This window comes from Thamnophis sirtalis, unplaced genomic scaffold (genome assembly GCF_051295495.1).
Source record: "Thamnophis sirtalis isolate CommonGarterSnake01/CBP01778 unplaced genomic scaffold, rThaSir2_p1.2 scaffold_17, whole genome shotgun sequence".
Classification (NCBI taxonomy): Eukaryota; Metazoa; Chordata; class Lepidosauria; order Squamata; family Natricidae; genus Thamnophis; species Thamnophis sirtalis.
In genome coordinates this window covers 420,987-447,648 of record NW_028261397.1, presented here as the reverse complement: position 1 = coordinate 447,648, position 26,662 = coordinate 420,987, and the positions used below count along the sequence as shown (strand labels likewise).

Here is a 26,662-nt window from a genome sequence, read left to right as displayed (position 1 = left end):
GTTGCCGGGGAGACGGAGCAGTAGAAGAGGGGGACGCCTCATCACCCGGAAGCAGCTTCCGGGTCCCATCTGGCCGCCTCATCTCCCCTTTCCTCCCAGCGCCCTCTGGAGGCGCCCGCAGGCAGCGCCCAGGGACGCTTGAGACATCCATTTCCATCCTTGCTCGGCTGCTCCTCTTTGAGGTCTCCTCCTTGACGCGCAGGGGGAGCCGGGCCGGGTCCTCTGGCAAAAGGAGGCGGCCCGGAAGACGAGAGCGGCCCGCTAAGCAGGGCCCAGAAGCTCTGTTGCGCTGCGGACCCGGAAGCTGCCTCTCCGTCCCCGAGCGCGCTCCTCTACCCTTTTTCTTTCTCTCCCTCCTCCTACGGCGCGCGAGAGGAGCCAAACCGCTGCGCGGAAGGGCCGCGCGAGGCATTGTGGGCCACGGCGGGCCCTGAGAGACGCCTCTTCGCTCGGGCCGCGGAATGGCGGCGGCGGTAGCGAGGAGCCGGTGCTGGGCGGCTCTGGGCCGGGCTCGGGCCTCCTCCTCCTCCTCCTCCCCCTCCTGCCTGCGCTGGGGGCTGCGGGTCCCGGCCTGGGCGGCACTCGGGGCGAGGCCGGAGCTCCTGCCCCCGCGGCGCTGCCTCTCCTCCCGGTGGGTTTCCCCGAGGGGGGCCCCTGGAGGTCATGTAGCCCAGCCCCTCCGCCTGGCATCCCGGCGCGCGCTTGGCTCCCAGGTTCGCCCCGAGGACGGGGAGCCCCCTGGGCTGCCCCCCCCTTGTTGGCATGGCGCATGCGCGTGGGGAGGGGGCTGGCCCGGGTCGGTGGGCTTCACATTGCGGGCAGCATCGCCCCTCCCCCCCTCCCCGCTGGCTGCGATGTCATGGAGCGGGGGGGGGGGGCAGCAAAGGAGAGGTTGGGTCTCTCCGGCGTCTCTACGGAGGAGTCAATGGGTACCAGACAATAGTCCTCAACTTAGGACCACAATTGACCCCAGAGTTTCTGCTTCTAAGCAAGGCGGAGGCCAAGTGAATTGTGCCCCATTGTACGGCCTTCCTCGCCACGGTTGTTAAGTGGATCCCTGCAGTTGTGAAGTTAGTAACACAATCCGGCTTCCCCATTGGCTGCTTGTTGGAAGGTCACGTAACCCCGGGACACAACGACCGTCATAAATGCGAGTCGGTGGCCTGTAGTCCCGAATTCTGTTCATGTGACCACGGGGACGCTGCAATGGCCATAAGTGTGAGAAATGATCCTAAGTCATTTGTTTTCGGTGCCGTTGTAACTTTGAACGGTCGCTAAGCGAACTGTGGTACGTTGAGGACTACCTGTGCACGCAGAGCCAGGCAGGGCTGGAGAAGAAGGCACCAGCCAGAAGCCAGGAGGAGGGGAGGTTCTGGGGCCAGTCCCCCTCCCAGCCCCCTTGCAGGCCTTAGGAATCAGGCGGGACCGAAGCTCCCCTGAAGGCGGCTGGGAGTTCAGGTTTTCTAAGCCTGGTTAATGCGAAGGGGCCAGGCAAGCGGGCCTATTGGTTGCAAGTCCCATGTTGCTGATCCTGGGTTGACCTCCTGATCTTCAGAAGCTGTGGATGACCCCCTGGGCTCTCCACCCTCGGCCCCTTTAAGGCTTGTGGACTTCGACTCAGAGCTGAGCCTGAGGAACTCTGGGAGTTGAAGTCCACAAAGTGGCCGGGGTTGGAGAGCCCAGAGCTAAGTTATTCCTCTCAGGGTTCAGCCAGGGCCGCCTTCCAAGCACCCTCTAAACTTGTGGCCATTCAGTGAGCCTCGCGGTTAAACTTTTAACACGTGGTGGTGGTGCTCTTTATTGCTTCTTTCCCCGTGGCCTCCTGGCCTTCCCCCATTGCCAGACGGAGCTTACCGGGCGGGGGCCGAAGGGGGAACCTGCGCCTGGGAGGGCACTTTGGGTGCTGCTGGGGTCATCCGTGGGGAGCCCTGCCAGGGGAGCCTAACGCCGCTCTTTCCTTTCCCCCAACCCCAGGAACCGCCCCGAGGGCAAAGTCTTAGAGACGGTCGGGGTCTTTGAAGTGCCAAAGCAGCATGGCAAATACGAGACGGGACAGGTGAGTCGGTTGTGTGGATGGAGCAGCTTCGCCTCGTCCATTAACGGGGAGCAAGCCCTTCCCTCAAGGCGGGGGTTGATGCTCCCTGGTCAGGTAATGAAACGTCTGGAAGAAAACCACCCAACTCAGAGAGCCCCAATTGTCGTTTTTGCCTTCCTTCCTTCCTTCCTTCCTTCCTTCCTTCCTTCCTTCCTTCCTTCCTTCCTTCCTTCCTTCCTTCCTTCCCTCTTTCTCTTGAAGCCCCACTTCCTATTAGCACTGAGGATGTTACTTGGATCATGAAATGTCTGCATTTTGCAAGAGCGTCAAAACCCCCACAGTCTTCCTCCTCCTCCTCCTCCTCTCCACAACCCTCACTCCCTTCTAGCACTGATGATGTTACCTAGTTGGATCATGAAATGTCTGCAAGAAAACCACCATCCTAGAACACCACTGGCCCCACAGTCATCCTCCTCCTCCTTTTCTTCCTCTTCCTCCTCCACCTCCTCCCTCTCTGAAAACAAGCACCCCACTTTCTTGAACTGATGATGTTCCAAAGTTGGGCAACGTCTGCAAGGAAACCACCCAGCCCACAGTTCATCCTTGATTTCCTTGAGTCCTCCGGGATTGGGTGGCCTATAAATCTAATAAATTAAATTAATTTAATTAATTCCTATTGCTGCTGTTTCAGTCTGGTGCCACCAAAGACATTCGATTGACTAGGATAGTTTAGAGCAGTGTTTCTCAACCTTGGCGACTTTAAGTCCTGTGGAGTTCAACTCCCAGAATTCCCCAGCCAGCTATGCTGGCTGGGGGATTCTGGGAGTTGAAGTCCACAGGACTTAAAGTCCCCAAGGTTGAGAAACACTGGTTTAGAGCATTCTTGGTCTCTAGGATTCCTGAACTGGCTCCAAGTAGAAGCTGCTGCAGTACTTTTCTTAAGACGTTTGTTCAGTGCCACCCTAGGGAATCTCTGCCGCTCGGGTGAAGGACGAGGGTGAAGGATCGTTCTCTGAGCTCGTGGTTTCCGAACATTTCATCTTCAGCGGAGTTTAGGGGATGATCCAACCCCAGGAGCTCAGGGAACTGTCGGCCTCTGTTTCGCTATTTGCTTTCGGCTGCCATTGAAACGGGGGGGGGGGGGGGCTGGTATTTGGGAAGGGAAGTTTTAAGTACAGGAGAGATTGTGAAAAGGGAGTTTTGGGGATAGTGATTGAGGTGGCCAAGGCCAACCGTCCTGCATACCAACCGATGCTTTTTGAAGATGTCTCCCACATGAGGCCTGAGGGATTTGCAGATTGGACTGTGGGATGGGGGTTACCAGGGGGAGAGGGCTGGGTCACATATTGATATCTATGATTTCGCGCGCTTTTGCCTCAGACCTTGCTTTGCTTGGCTGCTACCTGCTCCTGACCAGTAAAAGTACTCTTAATTCTGGGGAGTGGAGCTGAGTGGTTTCTTTCTCGGTTGCTGAGAGAGGCTGCCTTGGCAGGAACGAACTTCCACCCTCCCTTTCGTTCTCTGCCTGGTTGGCACCATAAAGAAGAGTCGCCTCCTGACAGTTTGTGTCACATCTTGAGAGCCAGCTGGGTCTCTGCAGGGGTGTCAAAACGTGCGGCCCAGATGCTTCACGCACTGGCCACACCCACCCCGGTTAACGAAGGGGGGGTCGCAATACATTGCGGGATGAAAATGTGACGCTGTGACTTTGACACCCCAGATCTACTGATTAAAAGGCTGACTTAGAAACCAGGAGGTGGTGAGTTCTAGTCCTGCCTTAGATGTGAAAGCCGGCCGGATGGCTTTGGGCCCGTCCCTCTCTCTCTCTCTCTCTCTCTTGGCCCAAGCCACCTCACGGGGCTGCTGTTATGGGGGAAATGCATTGAGTTATTTATAAAGTAATAAACGTGGGGTATAAATAAATAGAGATGTTTTGTAAGCCGTTCCTTGCTTGGTGGTCTGGGGTGGGTAGACACGGCCTCCTGGCAGCCAGGAAGTGGAAACAGCACCGTGGAGTTTAAAGGCTTCGGCTGCTTAAAGGAATTAGAAAAGATTTGGGAGGATTGTCTGGAAAGTGAAAGGCTTTAAGGGGATTCACTGCCTTGGGCTGCTTTGAATTATGAGTCTCGGCTTCCGATCGTCTGCATGGGGTGAAGTTTCTGGACTTTTCTGTGCCTCTCCCTCCCTTAGAGACACTGCAAGTGACCATACTGAATACTGCGATGTGCTCTACATGGGGCTGCCCTTGAAGAGCATCCGGCGACTTCAGCTAGTCCAGAATGCGGCCGCGCGAGCGATTGTGGGTGCACCTCGGTTCACCCACATAACACCTATCCTCCGCGAGCTGCACTGGCTACCTGTTGATCTCCGTGTGCGCTTCAAGGTGCTTCTTACTACCTATAAAGCCCTCCATGGTAGTGGATCTGCGTACTTGGGAGACCGCCTCCTGCCAATTACCTCCTCCCGACCCATAAGATCCCACAGATTAGGCCTCCTCCGAGTTCCATCTGCCAGCCAGTGCCGGCTGGCCACTACGCGGAGGAGAGCCTTTTCAGTAGCAGCTCCGACCCTCTGGAACGATCTCCCCGTGGAGATTCGCACCCTCACCACCCTCCAGACCTTCCGCACAGCCCTCAAGGCCTGGCTATCCCGCCAGGCCTGGGGGTAAGACCGTAGTCCGCCCCCACCCGAATGTTGTATGAATGTTGCTTGGTTTTAATTATATATTGTGTTTTTATGTTATTGTATGTCTTCCCCTCCCATACAAGTTGTTAGCCGCCCTGAGTCCCCTCAGGGAAAAGGGCGGCCTATGAATAAATGCAACTCAACTCAACTCAACCATGAGCTCCATGGGACCTGGAGGTCTCCTCTCCCACCCTCTGCTCCAGAGGGAGGGGTTTCCTTCCTTCCCTCTGACCCCCCCTCCCCCCGCCTTGCTTCCCTTGATGCCCTTCTCCCACCTTCTCTTGCAGCTCTTCCTCCACAGCATATTCGGATACCGGGGAATCGTCCTCTTTCCTTGGCAAGCCAGGTTGTACGACCGAGATGTGGCTTCTCCTGTGCCTGAAAAGTGAGTGTGGGCAGTCGCTGGGGAGCAGAGGGACAAGGCAGGGCCCCCTCCCTCCTTGTGACAGGCAGCAAAGGCTCTCAGGGGAGGGAGGGAGGGAGGGGGGAGGCTGCAGAGGGGGAAATAAGGGATTTGGGAAGATATATTTGATCTCCCATCCAGTCTGTCTTTCTGTGACACACACTTTGTTTCCGTTAAGTTTTGCAAACTTGTAAAGTCCTGCAGGGACTGGCAGGCTAAACTTTGCCTAGGGCAGAAGCAGTCAGGGGGGGTGGGGGAGGCTTCCTGCAGGGGCAACCACCTCAGGCGGTGCTGTGTTCGGATCCCTTTGGGGGAATTCAGAGGATAAAGCCATGGGGGAGGGAGGGGTTTTCCTACACGGAGAGAGAGAAGCTCCTGTGCTCCCTTTAAGGCCTCGGGGGGCTCTGTGATTGGGGCGCCTGGCTCAGTCCAAGGCACGGCTGGTTGTAGGTGAAATGCACAGGTAGTCCTCCCTTTACACCTGCCCGTTTAGTGACGGTTCAAAATTACAACGGCATTGAAAGAAGTGACTTAGGGCCATTTTCCCAGCCTCCCCAGAGATCACCTGGTCAGAACTCAGGTTCTCTTGGCAACCGGCATGTCCTTACGGCGGCCAGAGTCCCCCGGGGTCCCCTGGTCCCCTTTTGCGACCTTCTGACCAGCGACGTCAATTGGGGGAGGGGGGAGCCAGATTTGCTTAGCAACCCCCGTTCCCACCTTAACAACCGTAGGGACTCACTTGACTGACAAGAAAGGGACAAAGTCACCTAACAATGATCTCGCTTAGCAACGGAAATGTTGGCCTCAATTGTGGTCGTAGGTCGAGGACCGCCTGTGGTCGCTGCTAAGGAAGCACTTTTCTCTTGTTCCAGGAGTGATTCTGCGGCTGGACACGGATCCAAAGAAGTGAAAGGCAAGACACACACGTACTACCAGGTCCTGATCGATGCTCGCGACTGTCCACACATAGTAAGTGCTTCCGCTTCCCTCCCTCCCTCCCTCCCGTCTGTCCAGTAGGGGAGGGAGGATGCGCGGCCCTCCAGGCTACCCGAAGGACCCTTTGGCCCCGATGGGATTGGCCTCTCCCACCTGCCCTGGCGGAGGGGGCATTCTGCGGATCCTGTCAGCCAGGGAATCATCCTGGCTGGGGGTGTCCGAGAGAAGGGCCTTTCCTGCTGGGTCTCCTGCCCCCTGGAACCTCTCCCTCCCAGCCTCCTGCCTGAGGATCTGGCTCTGCCTGATGGGGGAGCTTCGCAGTGGAGGGTGTTGACCAATTAAAGTCCGACACCCCCTTCCCCTTCTTTTGCCCCTCTCACTTTCTGCCATCTCCTGTCCGTGATTTTATGATTTACCTGTTCGTATTTCTATCGCTGGGTTTTTTGAGATGGATTATTTTAAAGTTTCTCAGTGTTTTTTACATTGACTGAGAGATGGGGGGGGGGGCAAATCAATTTCATGCCTACATAAATCAGTGTCACAGTTTCTGAGGACGCTTAGCTGGTCTGACACTGTGGGCTGCAGAGGGTTGTGGGGAGCCCCATCCCTGCTCCCTGAACCTGCTCTGACGATGTAGAAACGTCTCCCTTCTCCCCTGCCGTCTTCTGAGGTTCTTCTAGAACCTCATAGAGCCGAGATGGCGCAGTGGTTAGGGTGCAGTACTGCAGGCCACTTCAGCTGACTGTTATCTGCAGTTCGGCGGTTCTAATCTCACCGGCTCAGGGTTGACTCAGCCTTCCATCCTTCCGAGGTGGGTAAAATGAGGACCCGGATTGTTGTTGGGGGCAATATGCTGACTCTGTAAACCGCTTAGAGAGGGCTGAAAGCCCTATGAAGCGGTATATAAGTCTAACTGCTATTGCTATTCTTCATCCCCCCCCCCCACAAGGGGTACACTGGAAGCCAGTTGCCATAATACTATTCATGAATTGCAATTTCGTAGGTCAGCAATATCTCCTACCTCGCCTCTTGCCATTCTCAGAAAGCTTAAATGTGCTTATTTTAAAAATCAGATCCTGCCTTGGTGTCTGCACAATATTCAAGAGGGTTTACAGCAATTGAGATAGCAAGCTATAAATTACAGACATAAAACAGGGCAATTTACATTTAAATTATTAAAACCAAAGTTACTTCAACTAACAAATACTTGGGGGCACGTATGGATTCCCATTGTTATTTTTTATAAGCCTCCTAAGCTGAGTCAATTAAATCCATCTCTTTGGGGGGCATTTCATACATCTGGATCACCAACCTTCTGGGCCTCCAAACGTGGCCACTTTAAGACTTTCAGCCTCCCAGAGTTCCTTGGCCAGCCGTGTTCTGGGCCCTGGGCAGGGAAGCCTTTGGCAATGGGGAGTCTTCGGCAATGGGGATGAAGAAGCTCATTCTGCAAACAGGAGGAGATAAAAGACTTTGGGATGCTGAAGTTGGAGAAAAGCCAGCCGAGACTTTAAAAGCTCAGCAATGGAAGCAGACAGACAATGAATTTGCTCAGGGGGAGAACCTTCTGCAAGCAGCTGTCCCTTGTCCCCCCCTCCCCCAATCATGCAGTAGGCCTTAAGAAAGCCTCTGCCCAACATTTCCCCCCCAATGGGAGAGGCCACCGCTGCTAGTACCCCGGCAGGCCCCAACAACAGGGGGATAGCCATAGCCCTTAGACCAGTGGTTCCCAACCTTTCACACGGGTCGCCTAAGACCATCGGAAAACACATATTTTCAAAAAAATACGGAAAACATAAAATAATTTGATGATTTGGGGGTCACCACCACACGGGGAGCTGCATTAAAGGGCCGCGGCATTAGGAAGGTGGAGCCCCTCTGCCTTAGACTCACATACCGCTTCGCAGGGCTTTTACAGCCCCCTCTAAGCGGTTCCCAGTCAGCCTTTGGCCCCCCAACAATCCAAGTCCTCATTGGACCCACCTCGGAAGGACGGGAGGCTGAGTCAACCCTGAGCTGTCCCGTCAGCCTCCCCCGGGGCTTCCTCCTGCCTTGGAGTGCAGTCCAAGTCCCAGCCTTCCTGTTTCCCCTCAGTCTCAGAGATCCCAGACGGAAGCCGTGACCTTCCTGGCCAACCACGACGACAGCCGGGCCCTCTACGCGATCCCAGGTAAGGAGGCCGAGGGAGGGCGGGGAAGGGGGCCTTTGCGCCCTTGGGAGGAGGGGGCTGCGAGGGAGGCCGGTCCCAGAGGGCAAATAAGGGACCTCAAAATACAGGGAAGCAGGTGCTGATTGAAAGGTAGGAACCAACAAAGGAGAATCTTTGCAGCTCAGGGTTGAAACAAGGGCTCCTGGTGGCTCTCTCTCCTCGGTGGCTTTCTGGCAGACGTTTCAAGACCCAACGAGGTAACATCATCAGTGTTAGGAGGGAGAGGAGGAGGAGGAGGACTGATAGGTCCTTGGTGCTCTCTTACCTTGGTGGCTTTCTTGCAGACGTTTCAAGACCCAACGAGGTAACATCATCAGTGTTAGGAGGGAGGGAGTGGGGCTTGTGGTGGGGAGGAAGACACGGAGGAGAAGGACGATTACGGGATCCTTGGTGCTCTCTGAGCTTGGTGGTTTCCTGGCACCGTTTCATGACCCAAACTAGGGAACAGCATCAGTGTTAGTGGCGCTGGTGATGTCACCTCATCCCTGGCACTGTTGATGTTACCTAGTTGGAACCATGAAAGGACCCAACTAGGTAAACATCCAAGCTCAGAGGGCCCCAAGGACTACACTGGCCTCCTCCATTCCACGCACCCCTCCTCCCTCCTCGCACTGATGGTGTTACCTCGTCGGGCCACGAAACATCTTTCAGAGAGCACCAAGGGCCCCTCGTGGAAGGTAGGACAGTAACCGCAGTTGGGTGAGAGGAAGGTGACCCAGGAAGAAGAAGATGCTGGATCTGTTCAAGCAGAAGCTGGGCGGCCATTTAGCTGGAAAGCTTCAACCGAGGCCCCTGCCCTGAGCAGCTCTTGGTGTCCCCTTTCATCTCTCTATCTCTGAGGCCATTAATCCCTCCCGTGGCTGGCTGGGAGAGGGAGAGAGGCCGGAGTTGGCTACCACCGAGTGGCCTGAAAATATTTGCAGCCTCACTTAAGTTCTACTTAACCAGTGGAACTGTAACACCTGGAAAATATCCTGCAACCAGATTCTTGAAAAGTGAAGCGGAGAGAAGCAATCCTCCTCCCACGAGGGCCTCGTGGATTCTTCCCGGAGCCTTCACCTTTTCGGTGTGTGTGTGTGTGTGATCAGTTGTGTTACAGCTAGGAAGGCCCTGCTGTCCATTAGACCAGTGTTTCTCAACCTTGTCAACTTGAAGATGTCTGGACTTCAACTCCCAGAATTCCCCAGCCAGCGAAAGCTGGCTGGGGAATTCTGGGAATTGAAGTCCAGACATCTTCAAGTTGACAAGGTTGAGAAACACTGTCCTAACCACTGCTGGGGAATTCTGGGAATTGAAGTCCAGACATCTTCAAGTTGACAAGGTTGAGAAACACTGTCCTAACCACTGCTGGGGAATTCTGGGAATTGAAGTCCAGACATCTTCAAGTTGCCAAGGTTGAGAAACACTGTCCTAACCACTGCTGGGGAATTCTGGGAATTGAAGTCCAGACATCTTCAAGTTGACAAGGTTGAGAAACACTGCGTTAGACACACAGGCAGGGTGAGGCCCTGGAGCTGAGGGGAGGGCCTCCTCCTCCTTGCCTGTCCCAGGCCTCTGGTGCTGCCACTGGCCTTCCCTACTCGGCCGCTTTAAAGTTCACACGGCAGCCTCTCTGGCCTGTGGAATGAACCTTCCTCTTCCTCCCCAGGACTGGACTACGTCAGCCACGAGGACATCCTGCCCTACACGTCCACGGACCAGGTGCCCATCCAGCACGAGCTCTTCGAACGCTTCCTCCTCTACGACCAGACGAAAGGTACCGCCCCCCCCAGCCCCCTCCCCACTCCAGGGACAGGGCTGGCCTCTGAAGGGGGTTTCGGAGGGGTGTGTGGGGGGAGGCCCTTCCCACAGATTCTCTCAGCCTCCCCGCAGTACTGGGGGTCCTTGACTTACAATCCCGATTGAGCCCAAAAGCGTCCCTTGCTAAGCGAGGCAGTTGCTGAGTGAGTTGCACGACCTTTTTGCCATGGTTGCTAAGCGGATCACAGCCATTGCTAAGTGAGCCGTCGTTAAGCCGTCGTGTCTTCCCCCGCTGGCTTTGTTTATCAGCCGGCTGGGAAGGGTGAGCCCGGGATACGGGCAACCGTCGTACATGGAGGCCACCGGCTGAGTGCCTGGATTTTGATCACGTCACCACGGGGATGCTGCAGCGGTCATAAGTGGAGGACCTGCTGCGACCAGTCCAGAGCTGTCCTCTGAAGCGTTTTCAGCCTGTGGCTGGACAGATCAAGGGCTCGGCGCTTCCCCAACCGGCCAAAAGTGGTTGCGGGTCCCCCGTGTGGGTCAGAGACGCTGCTGGAGGGGTCCCCCCCCCCCTCAGCCCATCAGGAAGGAAGCGGTTCTATCCCGAAGGGGATTTTACTTTCCTTAAGTGATGACAAGCCAGAGCAATGATGGAGCCCACAAAACATCCTTAGGACCTGGATTTAGCAGATCAACAGGGTTGGAAGGGGCCTTAGAGGCCATCTAGTCCAACCCCCGCTCACGCAGGACACCCTACACCACTGATGGGGAATCTTTTTTGCCTCGGGTGTCAAAAGCACACGTGCAGGTGCTATTGCATGCACTCCCATGCCCACCCCCATAATTTAATGCCCCCCCCTGCTTCGTGCCCCCTGCGCATGCGTGTGTGACACACACCAATGCCCCACACATGCGCGCACGGCTTTCTTGGAGCCTGGGGAGGGTGAGAAACGGCCCAGTCTCCGACTTCCAGTGAACCTGGCAGGTCCGTTTTTCTCCCTCCCCAGCTTCCAGAGGCTTTCTTGGAGCCTGAGGAGGGCGAGAAACGTCCCAACAAGCACACGGGACGTCCGGGAACAGACTTCCGGGTTGCCTGTGGGGCCATTTTTCTCCTTCCCTGAAGCCTCCGGAGGGCAAAAAACAGCCCAATGTGCAAACTGAGAGTCTGTTCCCAAACCTTGGGCCGTTTCTCCCCTCCGGAGGAAGCATCCAGAGGGCGAAAAATGGCCGAAAATCAAGGCCAAAAATCAAGGCCAAAAATCAGCTGGGCTTCATGCTGGAGCTGACAGGGCAACGCCCTCAGAAATGGCTTTGCGTGCCACCATCATGGCCCTACAGCATTTCTGACCAATGGCAGTCCAATCTCTTCTTGAAAGTCTCAGGTGATGAAGCCCCCACAACCTCTGGTGGCAACTTCTGTTCCATGGGTTGATTGTCCTCACTGTCAGGAAATTCCTCCTTATTTCCAGGTTGAATCTCTCCTTGGTCAGTTTCCATCCATTCTTCCTTCTCTGGCCTTCGGGGGCTTTGGAAAATAGCTTGACCCCCTTCCTCCTCTCTGGGGCAGCCCCTCAAATACTGGAAGATGCTCTCCTGTCTCCCCTGGTCCTTCTCTTCCCTAGGCTAGCCATGTCTCTCTCTCTTTTTTTATTATTTTTTCCTTCCTTCCTTCTGTCTTCCTTTCCTTCCTTCCTTCCTTCCTTCCTTCCTTCCTTCCTTCCTTCCTTCTTTCCTTCCTTCCTTCCTCTCTCTCTCTCTCTTTTCTTTCTTGTGCTTTGGAGAGTAGCTTGACCCCCTTCCTCCTCTCTGGGGCAGCCCCTCAAATATTGGAAGATGCTCTCCTGTCTCCCCCTGGTCCTTCTCTTCCCTAGGCTAGCCATGTCTCTCTCTCTTTTTTATTATTTTTTCCTTCTTTTCTTCTCTTCCTTCCTTCCTTCTTTCTTTCTTTTTCTTTCTTTCTTTCTTTCTTCTTCCTTCCTTCCTTCCTTCCTCTCTCTCTCTCTTCTTTCTTGTGCTTTGGGAAAATAGCTGGACCCCCTTCCTCCTCTCTGGGGCAGCCCCTCAAATACTGGAAGATGCTCTCCTGTCTCCCCTGGTCCTTCTCTTCCCTGGACTATCCAGGCCCAGTTCCTGCAACCGTCCATCGTCTGTTTGAGCCTCCAATCATCCCCTCATCATCCTGGTTGCTCTTCTCTGCCCTCTTTCTAGAGTCTCCACATCTCCACACCCAGCCCACTTTTTTTAAAAAAAATTTTTTAATTTTTATTACATAGACAACACATACACACAACAATAAAAAAAGCATCATCACATCCAGCATGTCGTTTGGTTACAGGTGTTTTAACATCCATATTCTTGAATAATATTTACCATCTCAGATTTTTCATCTAGTATAACTAAATGCCTTCACTTTCATTGTACAGTATACGTTCAGTTACGATTAGTATTATTATTTTTTCCAATAAATCATAATTCCCTTACATTCTTTTTCTTTAATGTAAATGTGTTTTATTTTCCATTTTCATTTTCGTACAGTCACATATATACTGTGCAGAACCGGGGCCATATAACATTAAAAAATAAACACAGCCATTCCTCTTGTCAATAGTACCCCCCAAAATAGAAACCCAATGTACCTCTTCGACCTTCCATACACCCTTTCTTTCGCCCCCCTCCAACTTTCCATCTTCCCTCCATCATCCCCCTCTACCCTACTTCCCTTCCCCCTCTACCACTCCTCTCTCCCAGTCCACTCCCTCCCTTCCTTCTCACCCTCCCTCCCGTCCTCTCTCCCACCCTCTCTACCCCTCTTTCTTCTATCCCTCTACTCCTCCCTTCAGTGTATTTCTACTATCTATTAATATATTCAGCTTGTCCTATTTTTACACTGGAATTGAAGAGCAACAGTATACAAGTGCAATCACGTTACTTTAAAATCTAACACATACTATATATCCCCCCTCCCCCCTAAGACCCCACCTCCCTTCCCCCCCTGACTTCCCAGAGCCCGTACACAGTGTAGATTTTTAACAAATGTTTAGTATTCATATAATTCCCTTACATTCTTGATTGTCTATTTGATAACAGTATACCTTTATATAATCCCCATCTGATAGAAAAAGATTTTTTTTACCAACCATTTATATTTGTATATCACTGTTTTCTATTATGAATAATTCCACCAATCGACTATCAGCCCGCTTTTTATAGTTGCTTGTAGTATCCTGCATTCGGGTGACTCTGGTTTATGACGTTGTTTCTGGAAAGTGGCATTTTTACGTCCCGTTTCTGACAAAAAGCCTCCCATAGGAAACAGTGGGTTTGCTTAATGACCGTTGTCCCCCAAAACGGCCGTAAAATCAGGCATGGTCACGTGATAACAACCAGCCCAGCTGACGACTGCTTAATAACCGGCCGTCCTGTGGTGGGGGGCTTGGGTGGGCAGCCCCTCTCTCTCTCCTGACAGTTTCCTCTTCTCCCCAGCCCCCCCGTTCGTGGCGAGGGACACGCTCTGCGCCTGGCAGGAGAAGAACCACCCGTGGCTGGAGCTCTCCGACGTCCACCGGGAGACCACCGAGAACATCCGGGTCACCGTCATCCCCTTCTACATGGGCATGCGGGTAGGTGGGGCCAGTCCTGGCAGCGATGAAGGGCAATGCCAAGGGGCAGAGCACAGGGCAGGCAGTCCTCGACTTACAACCGTCAGTTTAGGGACCTTTCGAAGTTTCAGGCGCTCTGAGAAAAGGGACACGACTGTAGCCCCATCATGTGACCGAAATGCTCAGGCCAGTGTTTCTCAACCTTGGCGACTTTAAGTCCCGTGGACTTCAACTCCCAGAATCCCCCAGCCAGCATAGCATAGCTGGCTGGGGGATTCTGGGAGTTGAAGTCCACGGGACTTAAAGTCGCCAAGGTTGAGAAACACTGGCTCAGGCCCTTGGCCGCTGCTTCCTTCAAGAATCACAGGGTCTGGAGGGGGGGGGGGGGTCCTCTGTATCATGTCATCCCCTTTTGCGACCTCCTGACCCGCTAATGAGGGAGCCTGAGTCACTTAACAACCGTGTTATTAGCTTAACAACTGGAGTAGTTCATTTAACGACTGGCAAGAAAGGTCGTAAGCCGGAGCAAAATTCACTGAAACAGCTGTCTCGCCGAGCCACGGAAATCTTGGGTTCAATTGTGGTCATAAGTCAAGGACCCGCTGTAAAGGGAAAAAAACACTAGAATGTAAAGGAGAAAAAGAAAGTATAAACTAAAGGCAGAGAAAGTAGCAAATATTCCACACTCTCCCGTGGGTGGTAGTTATGTAGGTAGATAGACAGACGGACAGAGAGACCAAGAATATGCCGCTGTGGGTGCTTCTGGCGCTCCTGTTGGCCCTTTCAGGTCTTGACCCAGGGAGTGAACATTGCAAGGGTCAGCCCTGCCATCCGGGTGAGATTGTGTGGGGTGAGGGAGGGGGGCTGAGCTGGTATTCAGCCATGGGGAACATCCTCTCCCTCTTCTCTCCACAGGAAGCGCAGAACTCCCACGTTTACTGGGTGAGTCTCCCCGTTCTCATGGCGGTCGATGGGGGGTGGGAGGGGGCGCAGAAGCCTTTCTCAGTCCTCAGAAGGGTGAGGGGACCCTCTGATTTGGAGCCTGCTTTCTCTCCCCCCCCTCTTCCCCGGTCCAGTGGCGTTACTGCATCCGCCTGGAAAACCTCAACAATGAAGTTGTGCAGCTCCGGGAACGGCACTGGAGGATATTCAGCTTGTCGGGCACCCTGGAGACCGTGCGTGGCCGGGGAGTGGTGGGCCGGGTGAGTAAGGGGAGGGGAGGGTGTCCCAGCAGAGGCTCGTCCTGGGGGGTCTCCCTTTGTGGAGCCCCCCCCCTCCCCCTCTTCCAAAGAGCGAAGGACTCTGCCCAGCCTCCTTGGGGGGCCCCTGACGGCCGTTTCCCCCTGCAGGAGCCGGTCCTCTCCAAAGAGCAGCCGGCCTTCCAGTACAGCAGCCACGTCTCCTTGCAGGCGTCCAGCGGGCACATGTGGTGAGCCTGGGGGCCTGGCGGGGGGGGGGGGAAGAGCCCGTCTCTGCCTGGGGGGTCTGGCCGGGGCCTCCTGTCTCCGGAGAGGGGAAGGCGGGGGGGGGGCGCTTGGGAGCTCTGAGCCCCCCAAGGGGTCCTTGCAGGAACGCGGCCCCTGGGGAGGGCTGGCCGCAGCCTCTCCTTCCCACCCTTTTCTCAGTGGCCGAGGACAGGGAGGCCTCGACTTACAACTGCTCGTTTAGGGACCAAAGTTACAGCGGCACTGACAAAAGTGACTTGCGACCGTTTTTCACACTTATGACTGTTGCAGCATCCCTGTGGTCATAATTCGGGCGCAACTGACTCATATTTATGACGGTCGTCCTTGTGATCCCCTTTGGTGGCCTTCTGCCAAGCAAAGTCAATGGGGGAAGCCCGATTCACTTAACCACCGTGGCAAGAAAGGTCGCAAACTGGGACAAAACTCACTTAGGCACTGTCTCGCTTAGCAGCAGAAGTGTTGGGCCCGGTTGTGGCCCTCTATACGTCCGTCTGGTAGAGGCTCACCTGGGCTCCTTCCTTCCTTCCCTCCCAGGGGCACCTTCCGTTTTGAGCGGCCCGACGGCTCCCATTTCGATGTCCGGATCCCCCCCTTCTCCCTGGAAAGCAATAAGGACGAGAAGACGCCCCCTTCTGGCCTCCACTGGTAGAGCAGCCTTAGGAAGCCAGCCCCCTCCCCCCTTTTGCCCAAGCTCTGGACAGTTTTCCTCCCAGGACCCCCCCAGGCCTCAAGGGCCGACAAGAGCCTCCCTCCCGCCCCCTGACTCCATCCTGGACAATGGCCGAAAGGGGCCCCCTTGGACCTTGAGGGGGGCGGGCTTTGGCCGTCTCTGCCCCCCCTCGCCACCGGCCTCCCGACTGGGGGCACCTGGAACACAGCTGTCCCGGACGGAAGCCGCCAAGCTCTCCGAAGGCCTGCGGACTCTTCCAGATGTGAGGTGGTGTGTTTCTTCCTTCAATAAACCGGCCTCCCTGTTAACGGCTCCACCTTCCTTGTCACCTGCCTGTCCATTGATCCCCCTTTGCAGGGGGGGGCGGGGGGGGCAGCAGGAGGTAAAGCCCAGGTCCTTCTGGCGCTTGGATGGCATTGTTCCCCCCTCACGCCCCCCCCCACTCTTGCCAGGCCACTTTGCACCCAACCTGTTAGCCCCCCCTGGCCTTGTTTTCAGAGTCTCTTCCCCCGCCCTGTTCGGTTGCTTTGAATTGTGGCCAGGGGACTCGGGTGGGGGGGCAGCTGCCTACGTCGAAATCAACTGCAGGAAACTGACCTTTGCGAAGCAGCTGGAAGGCCGGAGATTTCCTCCAGCCACCTGGGGTTGGCACACCTGGCAGAACGAGGCTCCTGGTGCCAAATTGGGAGGAAGATGCCCAGAGCCTCTACCTGCCACGGGGCTCCCAGCTATGAGGCCCTTTCTCAGCCATCCCAGCTTCTAGGAACCATCCCGCGTGCCACGGAGGGGGACCTCTGCGCTTGTAATAAAACGAGGACTTCTGACTCTCCTGGCTCCCTTTGTCTTTTGGAAAGAGGCGGTGTGTCTCTGCCAGAGAGCATGGCGTGCGCCTAGGGTTGAGTGCTGGCTTCACAAGACATCCGGAGCATTGGGTCCTGGGTGCTCTGTGTACTTCGTGGGTTCCTTGCAGGCGTTTTGTGACCGGACTAGGTAACATCATCAGAAGGGAGTGAGGTTTGTGGAGAGGAGGAGGAGGACTGGGGGGGTCCTGGGTGCTCTCTGAGCCTGATGGTTTCTTTGCAGGCGTTTCAGTACCGGAGTAGGTAACATCATCAGTGTGAAGAGGGTGGATTTGGGGCTTGTGGGTAATTTAACAGTGAAAAGTCTTAATTAAGGAAGGCCCCAGAGGAACCCACCAACCCTGGCAGGGAAGCCACTGGAACATGATGGCTAATCTTTTCCACACTGAGGACCGAAACTGGAATGCCCACCGGAGCACCACAACCCGGAAGAGAACAGCTGCCCAGGGCACATGTGCGCATCGGCCAGCTGCTCTTCCGGGTCCCGTCGCACGCAGCTGCTCTCTTCTGGGGTCCGCAAAGCCCAGCGGGATGGTGCGCATGCCTGCAACGGAACCCGGAAGAGCAGCTGGTAGTGGCCCACGTGTGTCCACAGAGAAGGCTCTGCATGCCCCCTGTGGCTCTCGTGGCCTAGGCTTCCCTCCAGGCGCCTTTGGCATGAGAGCTCTGTGTGTCCTCAGAGGCTGCGAGGGAGGCTTTTCCCCACCAGCAGCCCCTCCTCCCAGCACAGAATGGCAGCCTCGGAGCTTCCTCCCCTCAGGGGAGCTCAGGACAGCAAGCGGCTGCTTTAGCAATAGCAATAGCAGTTAGACTTATATACCGCTTCGTAGGGCTTTCAGGCCTCTCTAAGCGGTTTACAGAGTCAGCATATCGCCCCCAACAACAATCCGGGTCCTCATTTCACCCACCTCGGAAGGATGGAAGGCTGAGTCAACCTTGAGCCGGTGAGATTAGAACCACTGAACTGCAGATAGCAGTCAGCTGAAGTGGCCTGCAGTACTGCACTCTGACCACTGCGCCACCTCGGCTCTGCTTTCACTTCCTCCTGCCTCCCGTTTTCTCCCCACCCACAAGAGCCCTGTGGCTGAATCCCCACAACCGTCCCATGGGGAAGAGGGGGGGGGGCTTGCAAGTACCCCTCGAGGTACAACAGTTCATTTAGCGACTGTTCAATGTTACATTGGCACTGGAAATAGTGACATACGACCGTTTTTCACACTTAAAGCCATTGTGGCATCCCCATGGCCACGGGGTCAAAATTCAGAGGTTTGACAAGTGGCTCGTATTTACGACAGCTCTCTCTGGGTGTCACATGATCCCCTTTTGCGACCAGCTGACAAGCAAAGTCCATGGAGAAGTCAGATTAACTTCCCAACTGTGTGACTTACTTAAGTGCAGTGATTTACTTAAAAGACTGTCAAGAAAACTCGCAAAATGAAATGAGGCAAAACTGCTAATGGTTCATTTATAAGTATAATCTTTATTGCCATTGTGCTTAAATACAACGAAATTGGTTTTAACCTCACTGGTGCAAAGAAAAAGGAAAACTAGCGTCTGCATGGAGTGATTGTGGTTGTATGTCTCACAGCCCAAGGATAGAAACTATCTTTAAACCTCTGGCTGGCTATGCTTTGATGCCTACCATGCCTGATGGCAGAAGTGCAGAGAGACACTGACCAGGGTGTGAATCATCTCTGAGTATCTTCCTTACTCTGCTAAAGCAGCGAGACCTGGCGATGTCGTCCAGTGGGGTCAGAGGGCAACCAATGCTTTCAATCCAAATTGATCACTCTCTGTAGGGCCTTCCTGTCTGCAGCTGTTAAACCACACCATACTGTAATACAGCTTTCTCAACCTTGTCAACTTGAAGATGTCTGGACTTCAACTCCCAGAATTCCCCAGCAGTGGTTAGGACAGTGTTTCTCAACCTTGGCCACTTGAAGATGTCTGGACTTCAACTCCCAGAATTCCCCAGCCAGCGAATGCTGGCTGGGGAACTCTGGGAGTTGAAGTCCAGACATCTTCAAGTTGACAAGGTTGAGAAACACTGCTGTAATACAATATGTGAGGACACTTTCTATGGTGGACCTGATTTTTTTTGCAGGACTCTTAAGGAAATGAAGTCTCTGTTGGGCCTTTCCAATCAATCACCAGGGACCTGTTGTTTCTCCAGGTGAGATCTTGACTAAGAAGCACTCCCAAGAGTTTAAAGAGGAAACCCTCTCCATTACAGCCCCTCTTGATATCACAGTGGGGCAGGGTTCCTCTCTATGCTTCCAGAAATCTAGCAGCAGAAATCTTGGTTGTAAAGCGAGGACTGCCTCTATTGGGGCGCTTGCTCTTCGTCCAACCGCATCCGTTCTGATTGATTCTTCTTCCCCTGGAAGGAGAGCGGAGCCAGGGACACAAGCGCTTGACGGAGGGGGCTCCAATCACCCTGGATTTCCCCACCAGTGGACGGGGGCTTTGTTGAGAATCTCAAAGCCCCGGGGCTTCCTGAAATAGCCGAGTCTCCATAAAAGCAAGAGTTAGGGGAACCTAGGAGGTCATGCAACCCAACCCGCTGAACGCTGCAGGATCCACTTCATCAGGGCTCTCCCACCTGGGCGACTTTATGACTTGTGGACTTCAACTCCCAAAGTTCCAAAACCAGCTGCCTGAGGAATTCTGGGAGTTGAAGTCCACGAGTCGTAAAGTCGCCCGCATTACAGAAGCCCCGAGAGATCCAGGCTCGGCTTCAGCGACCGGCCCGGGGCTGCTGCAGCCCTCGCCTTGCCCAGCCTCGCCGCCCGCTTCCCACGGCCAGGACCCGCGAGCGTCGCACGTGGGCAGGGCTCGAGCCAAACCCCGCCCCCTCCGCTCTAACCGGCGCATGCGCGGTGAGGCACCAGGGCCGGTTTGTCCGCGCTCGGCCACCGTCCGCCGTTTGTTTCCTTGGCTTCGGCGAGCCAAGATGGCGGCGACAGGTCTGGAGCGGGTCCGTGTTTCGGCGGCGGAGCTCCGGCGGGGGATCCTGGCCACGGCGGACGCGGCGGCGGCGGCGGCGACGCACGGGAGGGGCGGCCCAGGTGAGGGCGCGGCAGGCGGGTTGGCTGGCTGGTTGGTCGGTTGGCGGCGGCGCGAAGTAGGGTGGCCGGGGGGCGTGGCGCGCTGGTGCCCCCTCCTCTCTCCCTCCCTCCCTCCCTGAACACCTGCGCGCGCTCCGCGCCTGCTCAGTCTTTCCTCCTCGATCTGGCCCGGACTACAGCTCCCACAAGGCCTTGCCGGTCCGTTAAGGGGACCCGGGGACTTCCGCCATGGGGGCCCTTCCGGAAGGCCTCTCTTTGCCCCCACCCCTTGCGAAGAGGTCAGCTGGAGTGGCGGCGGCTGCCCCGCCTCGCCCCCCTCCGGGGTCTCCTTTCGTAGTCTATCTAAACCTGTTTACCCTCCCTGGGCCCGGGGGGGGGGGGGTTGCTTGGTTCGGGGGGGGCGTGTCCATCCTTGGCCCCTTTAAGACCTGTGGACTTCGACTCCCAGAATTCTCCAGCAGTTTTGCCCCTTTGAACGCTGGCTGAGGAATTCTGGGAATTGAAGTCCACAGTTCTTAAAGGAGCCAAGAGTGGGACCCCCCCCCCTTTCCGCTCTAGTTTGATATCTTTGCTGTTTGTTTCTCCTTGTAATTTGTGCAGCTGGACAGGCTTGAAGTTGAAATAACAAATAGCCACATGAGACTCCAAATGGAAGTATTGGGGGGGGGAGTGAGGGTCTGTCCCTCTGACAAAGGGGAGCCCCCACTCCCTCCCTGGTTGGAGCTGATCTTGCCTTTGAGGAACCTTTCCTGGCCTTTTGCTGAAACTGCTTCCTGGAACTATTATTTTGAGTTGCATCTTTTGGAGAGACAGAGAGTGTAGAGAAAGCGGGAGAATCTTCAAATAGTTGAACACTTGTGTGTTGCAGACATGTCCACATACAAAATCTCCCTTTGGTACCTTTATCATCTCATGTCCTAACTATCAGTGTTGCCTTCCTGGGCACCTGGGCTCATTTCTTGGAGCCCTTGTTGTTACAGGGTGGATCCCAAGAATCGGGTCCTGTGCTGAGGGAGGATCTGAACCAAGGACACGTGGAATGGAAGAGTTGGTTCTTATGGTCCCAAAGGCAACTGGACTTTCTCGAGTTGCCTCTTGAAAAAGTTCCTTTGGGACAACCATGACCTGGATGACTGAGACTCTCCATAGACAGTTGGCTCTTATTATTGGACGACCACACTTGGATGTACCTGGGATTGTGTCTCCGATGTTCTTGGAATTGTGTCTGATGTACCTGGGATTCTATCTTGATGTACTTGGAATTGACTCTTTGATATACCTAGAATTGTGTTTGTCTTTTCAGAAGCCAGGTAATAATGTTTGACTCACAGTCACCTTATGAACTACACTTTCGACATCATTTTCACATCTCATAGGTCACCACCAGGTCATATCCTGTCTCTGCATTCAGAATGCTAAATCTGATTTTGTTAGTTTTTCACCCAGTTATCCAACCTATCTTGGTTTTTTTTAATCCTCTTGAATATTAGTCAACCCAGTTTTGCATAATTTCTAAATCTGATCAGCAAACCTCTTACTTTTTCATCTCGGTCGCTCATTAATGTATTGCTGAGTATAAGACCCACAGCTGAACCTTGAGGCCATCCGCTTGGTACTTCCTCCCATTTTGGTTAAAAACCACAGGAAGCCCTCTTGGAAAATGCATTTATTTGTTTAAGGGATTTATAAAGCTGCCCCACTCACAATTTGTGGCTGTGGAAATAGTCCTAATAAAAGTTTTAAAAAATGAGTCAAAAGTAGCAAACCTGCTCAGAACCACGTGGGCTCATCTAAGATCTTGGTCCATCACCCAGGAGAAGAGCCTTATGGGGACAGGTAGCTCTTCCACTTAATGACCATAACTGAACCCAAAATTTCCATTGCTAAGCAAGACAGTTAAGTACATTTTGCCCCATTTTAGGACCTTTCTTGGCACAGTCGTTAAGTTAATCTGGCTTCCTCATTGACTCAAAGGCCCCGGGACATTGCGACCGTCATAAATATGAGCCAGTTGCCAAGCCTCTGAATCGTGGTCATGTGACCGAGGGGATGCTGCAAGGGTCATAAGCAGTGGTGGGATTCAAATAATTTAACAACCGGTTCTCTGCCCTAATGGTTTCTTCCAACAACCAGTTCACCAAAAGTTAACAACTGGTTCTCCTGAAGTGGTGCGAACTGGCTGAACCCCACCACTGGCCACGTGTGAAAAACAGTCACAAGTCACGTCTTTCAGTTCTTTTGTAACTTCAAGCAGCCATTAAAAGAATGGTCGTGAGTCCAGGACTACCTGTGCGTAGAACTCCCTTGTGCTCTCCAAAACGTCTTTCTGAAACTGAAATAGCTTCCGTCCACACATTCAGCCGTGCAGTTTGCTTGCGCTTTGTACATTGCTGCAACGTACAAGACCGGCTGTACACATAAATGTAATATACTCCGTCAGCCCAAGCCAGGCCTCTGGTAGGGAAGAGAGACGGAGGAAGCCGCCTTGGCTACCAACAGAATATTTTGAGCTCCGGGTTGAAAAGTGGGAGCCCTTGGTGCTCTCTTGCGCTGGGAGTTGGGCTGCGTGGACACTTAAATTGTGATGGTGTTAAAGTTTTAAGCCCTGCGTCCTGACTTGGTTCCTTTGGAAGAAAACCCCTCGACTCCACGGCTGAAGGGAAAGTTACTAAGTTCAAGCAGTAACAACCACCTGATCAAAGCTGGATCTGAGTGTCAAAGCTTGGCATTTCCCCCCTTTGACCGATCAGTGCCCCAAGAGGATTCATTTCAGATGTTTTCACAACGGCTTTGAGGTTTAGGTGCCTTTTTGGGGGAGTTTTGCCTTTTATTCTCACGCTCCGTCCTTGATTGACACCTATGAGCCAAGGTGGCGCAGTGGTTAAATGCAGCACTGCAGGCTACTGCTAGATCAGCAGTTCGGCGGTTCAAATCTCACCGGCTCAGGGTTGACTCAGCCTTCCATCCTTCCGAGGTGGGTAAAATGAGGACCCAGATTGTTGGGGGCGATATGCTGACACTCTAAACCGCTTAGAGAGGGCTGAAAGGCCTATGAAGCGGTATATAAGTCTACTGCTATTGCTCTGGCTCCTATCACCCCCCCTCCCCTGTTCCTCCCCGTGCCCATTCCCCACTTCCCCAATCTCCTCCCCCCCTTCCTCTGCGCTTTATGGCAGGATGCCAGCAGAGCGAATAGGCAAAAGATGGCAGGGCCAACGGTGTTTCCATCCGGAGCTTCTGCTCTTGTTCAAGAGAGTCTGCCGTGTCTATTTTCCCCTCTTATGACGTTTCCTAGATGCTGAGCTGGCCTCCTCCTCCTCCTCCTCGTTGACCTTCTCTTAACCCCGTGGAATCAGTTTTTGTGGTCTGGTTGCCCTTTTGGCTTTTCCTGTGGGGCCTCCTGGTGGTTTCCCCCCTCGGCTCTATGCAAAACGGGAGATTTCGCTCACGGCTCCTTCTCGGTTCTGCTACATCTTACGCAGCAGGTGACTCTCCCTCCGGCTGCTTTTAAGCTCGGCTGTCTAGAGACGGTTCTTGGCCATGGGCCGAGGGCTCCGCGTGGGGCAGGATCTCCCGTTATGATCCGCATTTCCATCAGGTCAGCAACAGCTGTCAAAGAGAAATCTAATCGGCCAGCGTCCAACTTTGGCAACTTTAAGACTTGGGGACTTCAATTCCCAGAAGTCCCCCAGTCGTAAAGTTGACTGGAATTCTGGGAGTTGAAGTCCCCAAGTCTTAAAGTTGCCAAAGTTGGACGCCCCTGATTTACAGGACAGGATGGCTATAGCTGGCCCTCTCGCTCAGTTGACTCCGGTTGACTTACAAGAATTAAAAACGCTCACATGTGATCGTATGTTATGAAATTAAAAGAATTAAAAACGCAAAACCTCCAAGCCAGAACCCCGGCTGATAAATCCTAGTGCTGGAGGAAAATCTATAGCTACCTACGGAAGCAAAAGCCCATTGACAGCAGCCGGGCTTCTCTGGCCACCCGGTCCGTTTCTTCAGGGCAGAGGCCTAAGCAGTTGCAGCAACTGGATAATCCAGTTGAATGCAAAGAAGGACCAGGGGAGGCATGATAGCAGCCTCCCCATGTCAAAAGGGCCGCCCCAAAGAAGATTTGGGAGTCAAGCTATTCCCCAAAGCCCCAGAAGGCAAGAGAGAACGGATGGAAACTCATCAAGGAGGGAAGCGACCGGGAATTTAGGAGACATTTCCCGGCAGTTCGAAGAGTTAAGCAGGGGAACATAAGTTTCCTCCAGAAGTTGGGAACGCTCCAACACTGGGAGCCTTTAAGAAGAGACTGGACAGGCATTTGTCTAATCAGGGGGTTGGACTAGAACAGTGTTTTTCAACCTTGGCAACTTGAAGATGTCCGGACTTCAACTCCCAGAATTCCCCAGCCAGCGAATGCTGGCTGGGGAATTCTGGGAGTTGAAGTCCGGACATCTTCAAGTTGCCAAGGTTGAGAAACACTGTCCTAACCACTGCTGGGGAATTCTGGGAGTTGAAGTCCGGACATCTTCAAGTTGCCAAGGTTGAAAAACACTGGACTAGAAGACCTCCAGAGTCCCTTTCAACTCTGGCATTCTGTTGTGTCTCTTCTCTGTCCTTTTGGTGAAGAGCCCAGCAATTCCCCCTCCTTCTGGCCCCCGTCTCCAACCCCTTTGATTCGTTATAGGTAGTCCTCGACCTACAACCTTTCATTTCGTGACCGAAATTACAACGGCACTGAAAACACGGACAGGACTGTTTTTCAACAACCATTGTGAGATCCCCACAATCAACGTCTCCAAAATTCAGACGCTTGGCAACTGACCCATATTTATGACGGTCGCAGTGTCCTGGGGTCATGTGATCCCCTTTTGGGACCCCGTGGCAAGCCACCTCAATGGAGAAACCAGATTCACTTAACGACCATGTGATTAGCATATCAACGGCAGTGGTTCACTTAAGAACTGTGGCAATAAAGGTCATAAATTGGGGCAAACCTTACTTAACAACTGTCTGGCTTAGCAACCAAAATGTTTGGCTCCCTTGTGGCTGTAGGTTGAGGACTTAAAGGGGGAGCTCCTGGCTCCGTGCAAGAGACCCCTCTCTGGTATCTTGCTCACCACCAGGCGCCCTTTCCCGCACCGCAGAACCTCAGGTGTGCCACCCGCTCAGGTGCCAGGCTCCAGACCCGTGTTTGCTGGGCTCCCAGCCTCCGACCCCAGAGGGCATCTTCGTGCCTCCGTGGCCAGCTTCTGCCAGGGCCTCTGGGCGGCGGCTCTGCTCTTGCTGCGACCCAGTCTCTGGGTCTTTAGCACCATCTTTCGTGACACCCTGCTTCCCCCCCCCCCCCGGCAGCTTCAGCGTTAACAGATTGGAGGGAGCTTCTTGGAGAAGGGAAACGTTGCCAGGGAAAAACCCCAAGAAAGTCCAGTTGCCTTTTGGGAAAAGCCCCTTTGGGGCAGCCATGGCCTCCGCAGACCCAAGGTGGGAAGTGGGGGGGGGGCTCACTTGGGGGGAGACCTCCAGGTTGGCCTGCCTGATGCCCCTTCCGGTCCTTCGGCCGCAGAGCCTGGCAGCCAGAGGCTCCCTCTGGGCACCTGTGGCCTGACCCAGCCACTGGGCTCCATGCAATAGCAATAGCAATAGCAATAGCAGTAGACTTATATACCGCTTCATAGGCCTTTCAGGCCTCTCTAAGCGGTTTACAGAGAGTCAGCATATTGCCCCCAACAATCTGGGCAATCTGGGTCCTCATTTTACCCACCTCGGAAGGATGGAAGGCTGAGTCAACCCTGAGCCGGTGAGATTTGAACCGCTGACCTGCTGATCTAGCAGTAGCCTGCAGTGCTGCTTTTAACCACTGCGCCACCTTGGCTCTCCATGCCCGGAAGCCAAGGGAGAACTCAGGGCTGGGCTGTTCCGTGGGCCCCCTGGGCCGGGACCCTCGGTTCCAGGCCCTTCTGGCCCAGCCTGGTTGCCACGGGAGCCACTGCCAGTGTTCCGATGCCAGCCCACCACAGCCTCCCCAGGACACGCTGGGTCTTCCGGGCTGCAGCCCGCAGAATGGCCATGGCCCATGAAGCTGAGCGGTGGGAGGCCTCGGCCACAGATGGGAGGTGCTCCCCAGGAGGAGGAGGAAGAGGAGGAGGAGGAGAGGGTCTGTCCTGGCTCTGGGAAGGAGCCTCCGTGGGGCTCAAGGGGGAGGGCTACAAGGGGCTCTGGAGGGAGGGGGGTGTTCGTGGCCCAAAACCAAGGGACCAGAGGGCCATGGGAACCAAGCGTGGGGTCTTTAGCCTTCCCAAAGATTCTCCCCGTCCTCCCGAAGGGCTCAGGAGGGGAGGGGGCTCTCCCCTTGCGGGGGGGGCTAGCCGTGCCAAAGCTGGGAGGGCTCCGCAGAAAGAGCCACCGCCAGGCCCTCCTGCTGGACCCCAAAATGGGGACTTTTAGGTTTAATGTTAGTGGTAATGATATATTTCATTTCTTATTTTTGTAAAGATGGGTTTTTTCCCCCCATTTTTAATGAGTTCGATGTTGTTTCCTTGTTTTTTTCCTTTTTTCCTTTCCAAATTTTTGTATTTTTACTTGGGAGATATAGATAGATATAGATATACAAAATATATATTTGGTTATTAGCAGCTTCAGCTGCAATCAGAAACACAGCCCCAGCCACCCCCTCCCCCACCCCCAGAAAGCTGTTTTAGTTAAATGCAAAAGTTGTCTTTTTATTTCTTCATGTTTGGATCCTCTTTGCTTTTCTGTTTTTTTTTCTCTTTCAATTAATACATTTGTTACTTTTTTAAAAAAAAGCATTTTTAATGGTTGCCTCTTAGCAGTAGCAGTGGCCCTTAGCCTTATATCCCGCTTCACAGGGCTTTTCCAGCCCTCTCCAAGCGGTTCCCAGCCTCTGGCCCCCAACAGTCTGGGTCCTCATTTGACCCACCTGGGAAGGACGGAAGGCTGGTGAGGTTTGAACTGCCAAATCGCAGGCAGACGG

The 26,662-nt window shown here is 54.1% G+C and overlaps 2 protein-coding genes across 2 annotated transcripts in view; both read left to right on the top strand.

The window, feature by feature from the left end:
- The first annotated feature begins 397 nt into the window (after positions 1 to 397).
- On the top strand, positions 398 to 16,570 carry POLDIP2 (DNA polymerase delta interacting protein 2). Its single transcript, XM_087702819.1, has 11 exons — positions 398 to 631; positions 1,975 to 2,056; positions 5,008 to 5,105; positions 5,996 to 6,092; positions 8,154 to 8,229; positions 9,917 to 10,024; positions 13,495 to 13,631; positions 14,526 to 14,552; positions 14,687 to 14,812; positions 14,960 to 15,039; positions 15,611 to 16,570. Exons 1-11 carry the CDS (start codon positions 462 to 464, stop codon positions 15,723 to 15,725), a joined length of 1,116 nt encoding a protein of 371 aa, XP_087558945.1. The 5' UTR covers positions 398 to 461; the 3' UTR covers positions 15,726 to 16,570.
- Positions 16,571 to 19,525: 2,955 nt separating this feature from the next.
- Positions 19,526 to 26,662, top strand: part of SMG6 (SMG6 nonsense mediated mRNA decay factor) — a 55,841-nt gene continuing 48,704 nt past the window's right edge. The window contains 1 exon segment of the mRNA XM_087702807.1: positions 19,526 to 19,674. Within this exon segment, the coding sequence (XP_087558933.1) occupies positions 19,560 to 19,674 (115 nt within the window). The 5' untranslated portion in view covers positions 19,526 to 19,559.

What these genes read in the sequence shown, in the direction of transcription:
- POLDIP2 (XM_087702819.1), top strand. Translation starts at nt 462, where the DNA reads ATGGCGGCGGCGGTAGCGAGGAGCCGGTGCTGGGCGGCTCTGGGCCGG. An exon ending in CGGCGCTGCCTCTCCTCCCG is followed by an intron (nt 632 to 1,974) that starts GTGGGTTTCCCC and finishes CCCCAACCCCAG; the next exon opens with GAACCGCCCCGAGGGCAAAG. An exon ending in CCTCTACGACCAGACGAAAG is followed by an intron (nt 10,025 to 13,494) that starts GTACCGCCCCCC and finishes TCTTCTCCCCAG; the next exon opens with CCCCCCCGTTCGTGGCGAGG.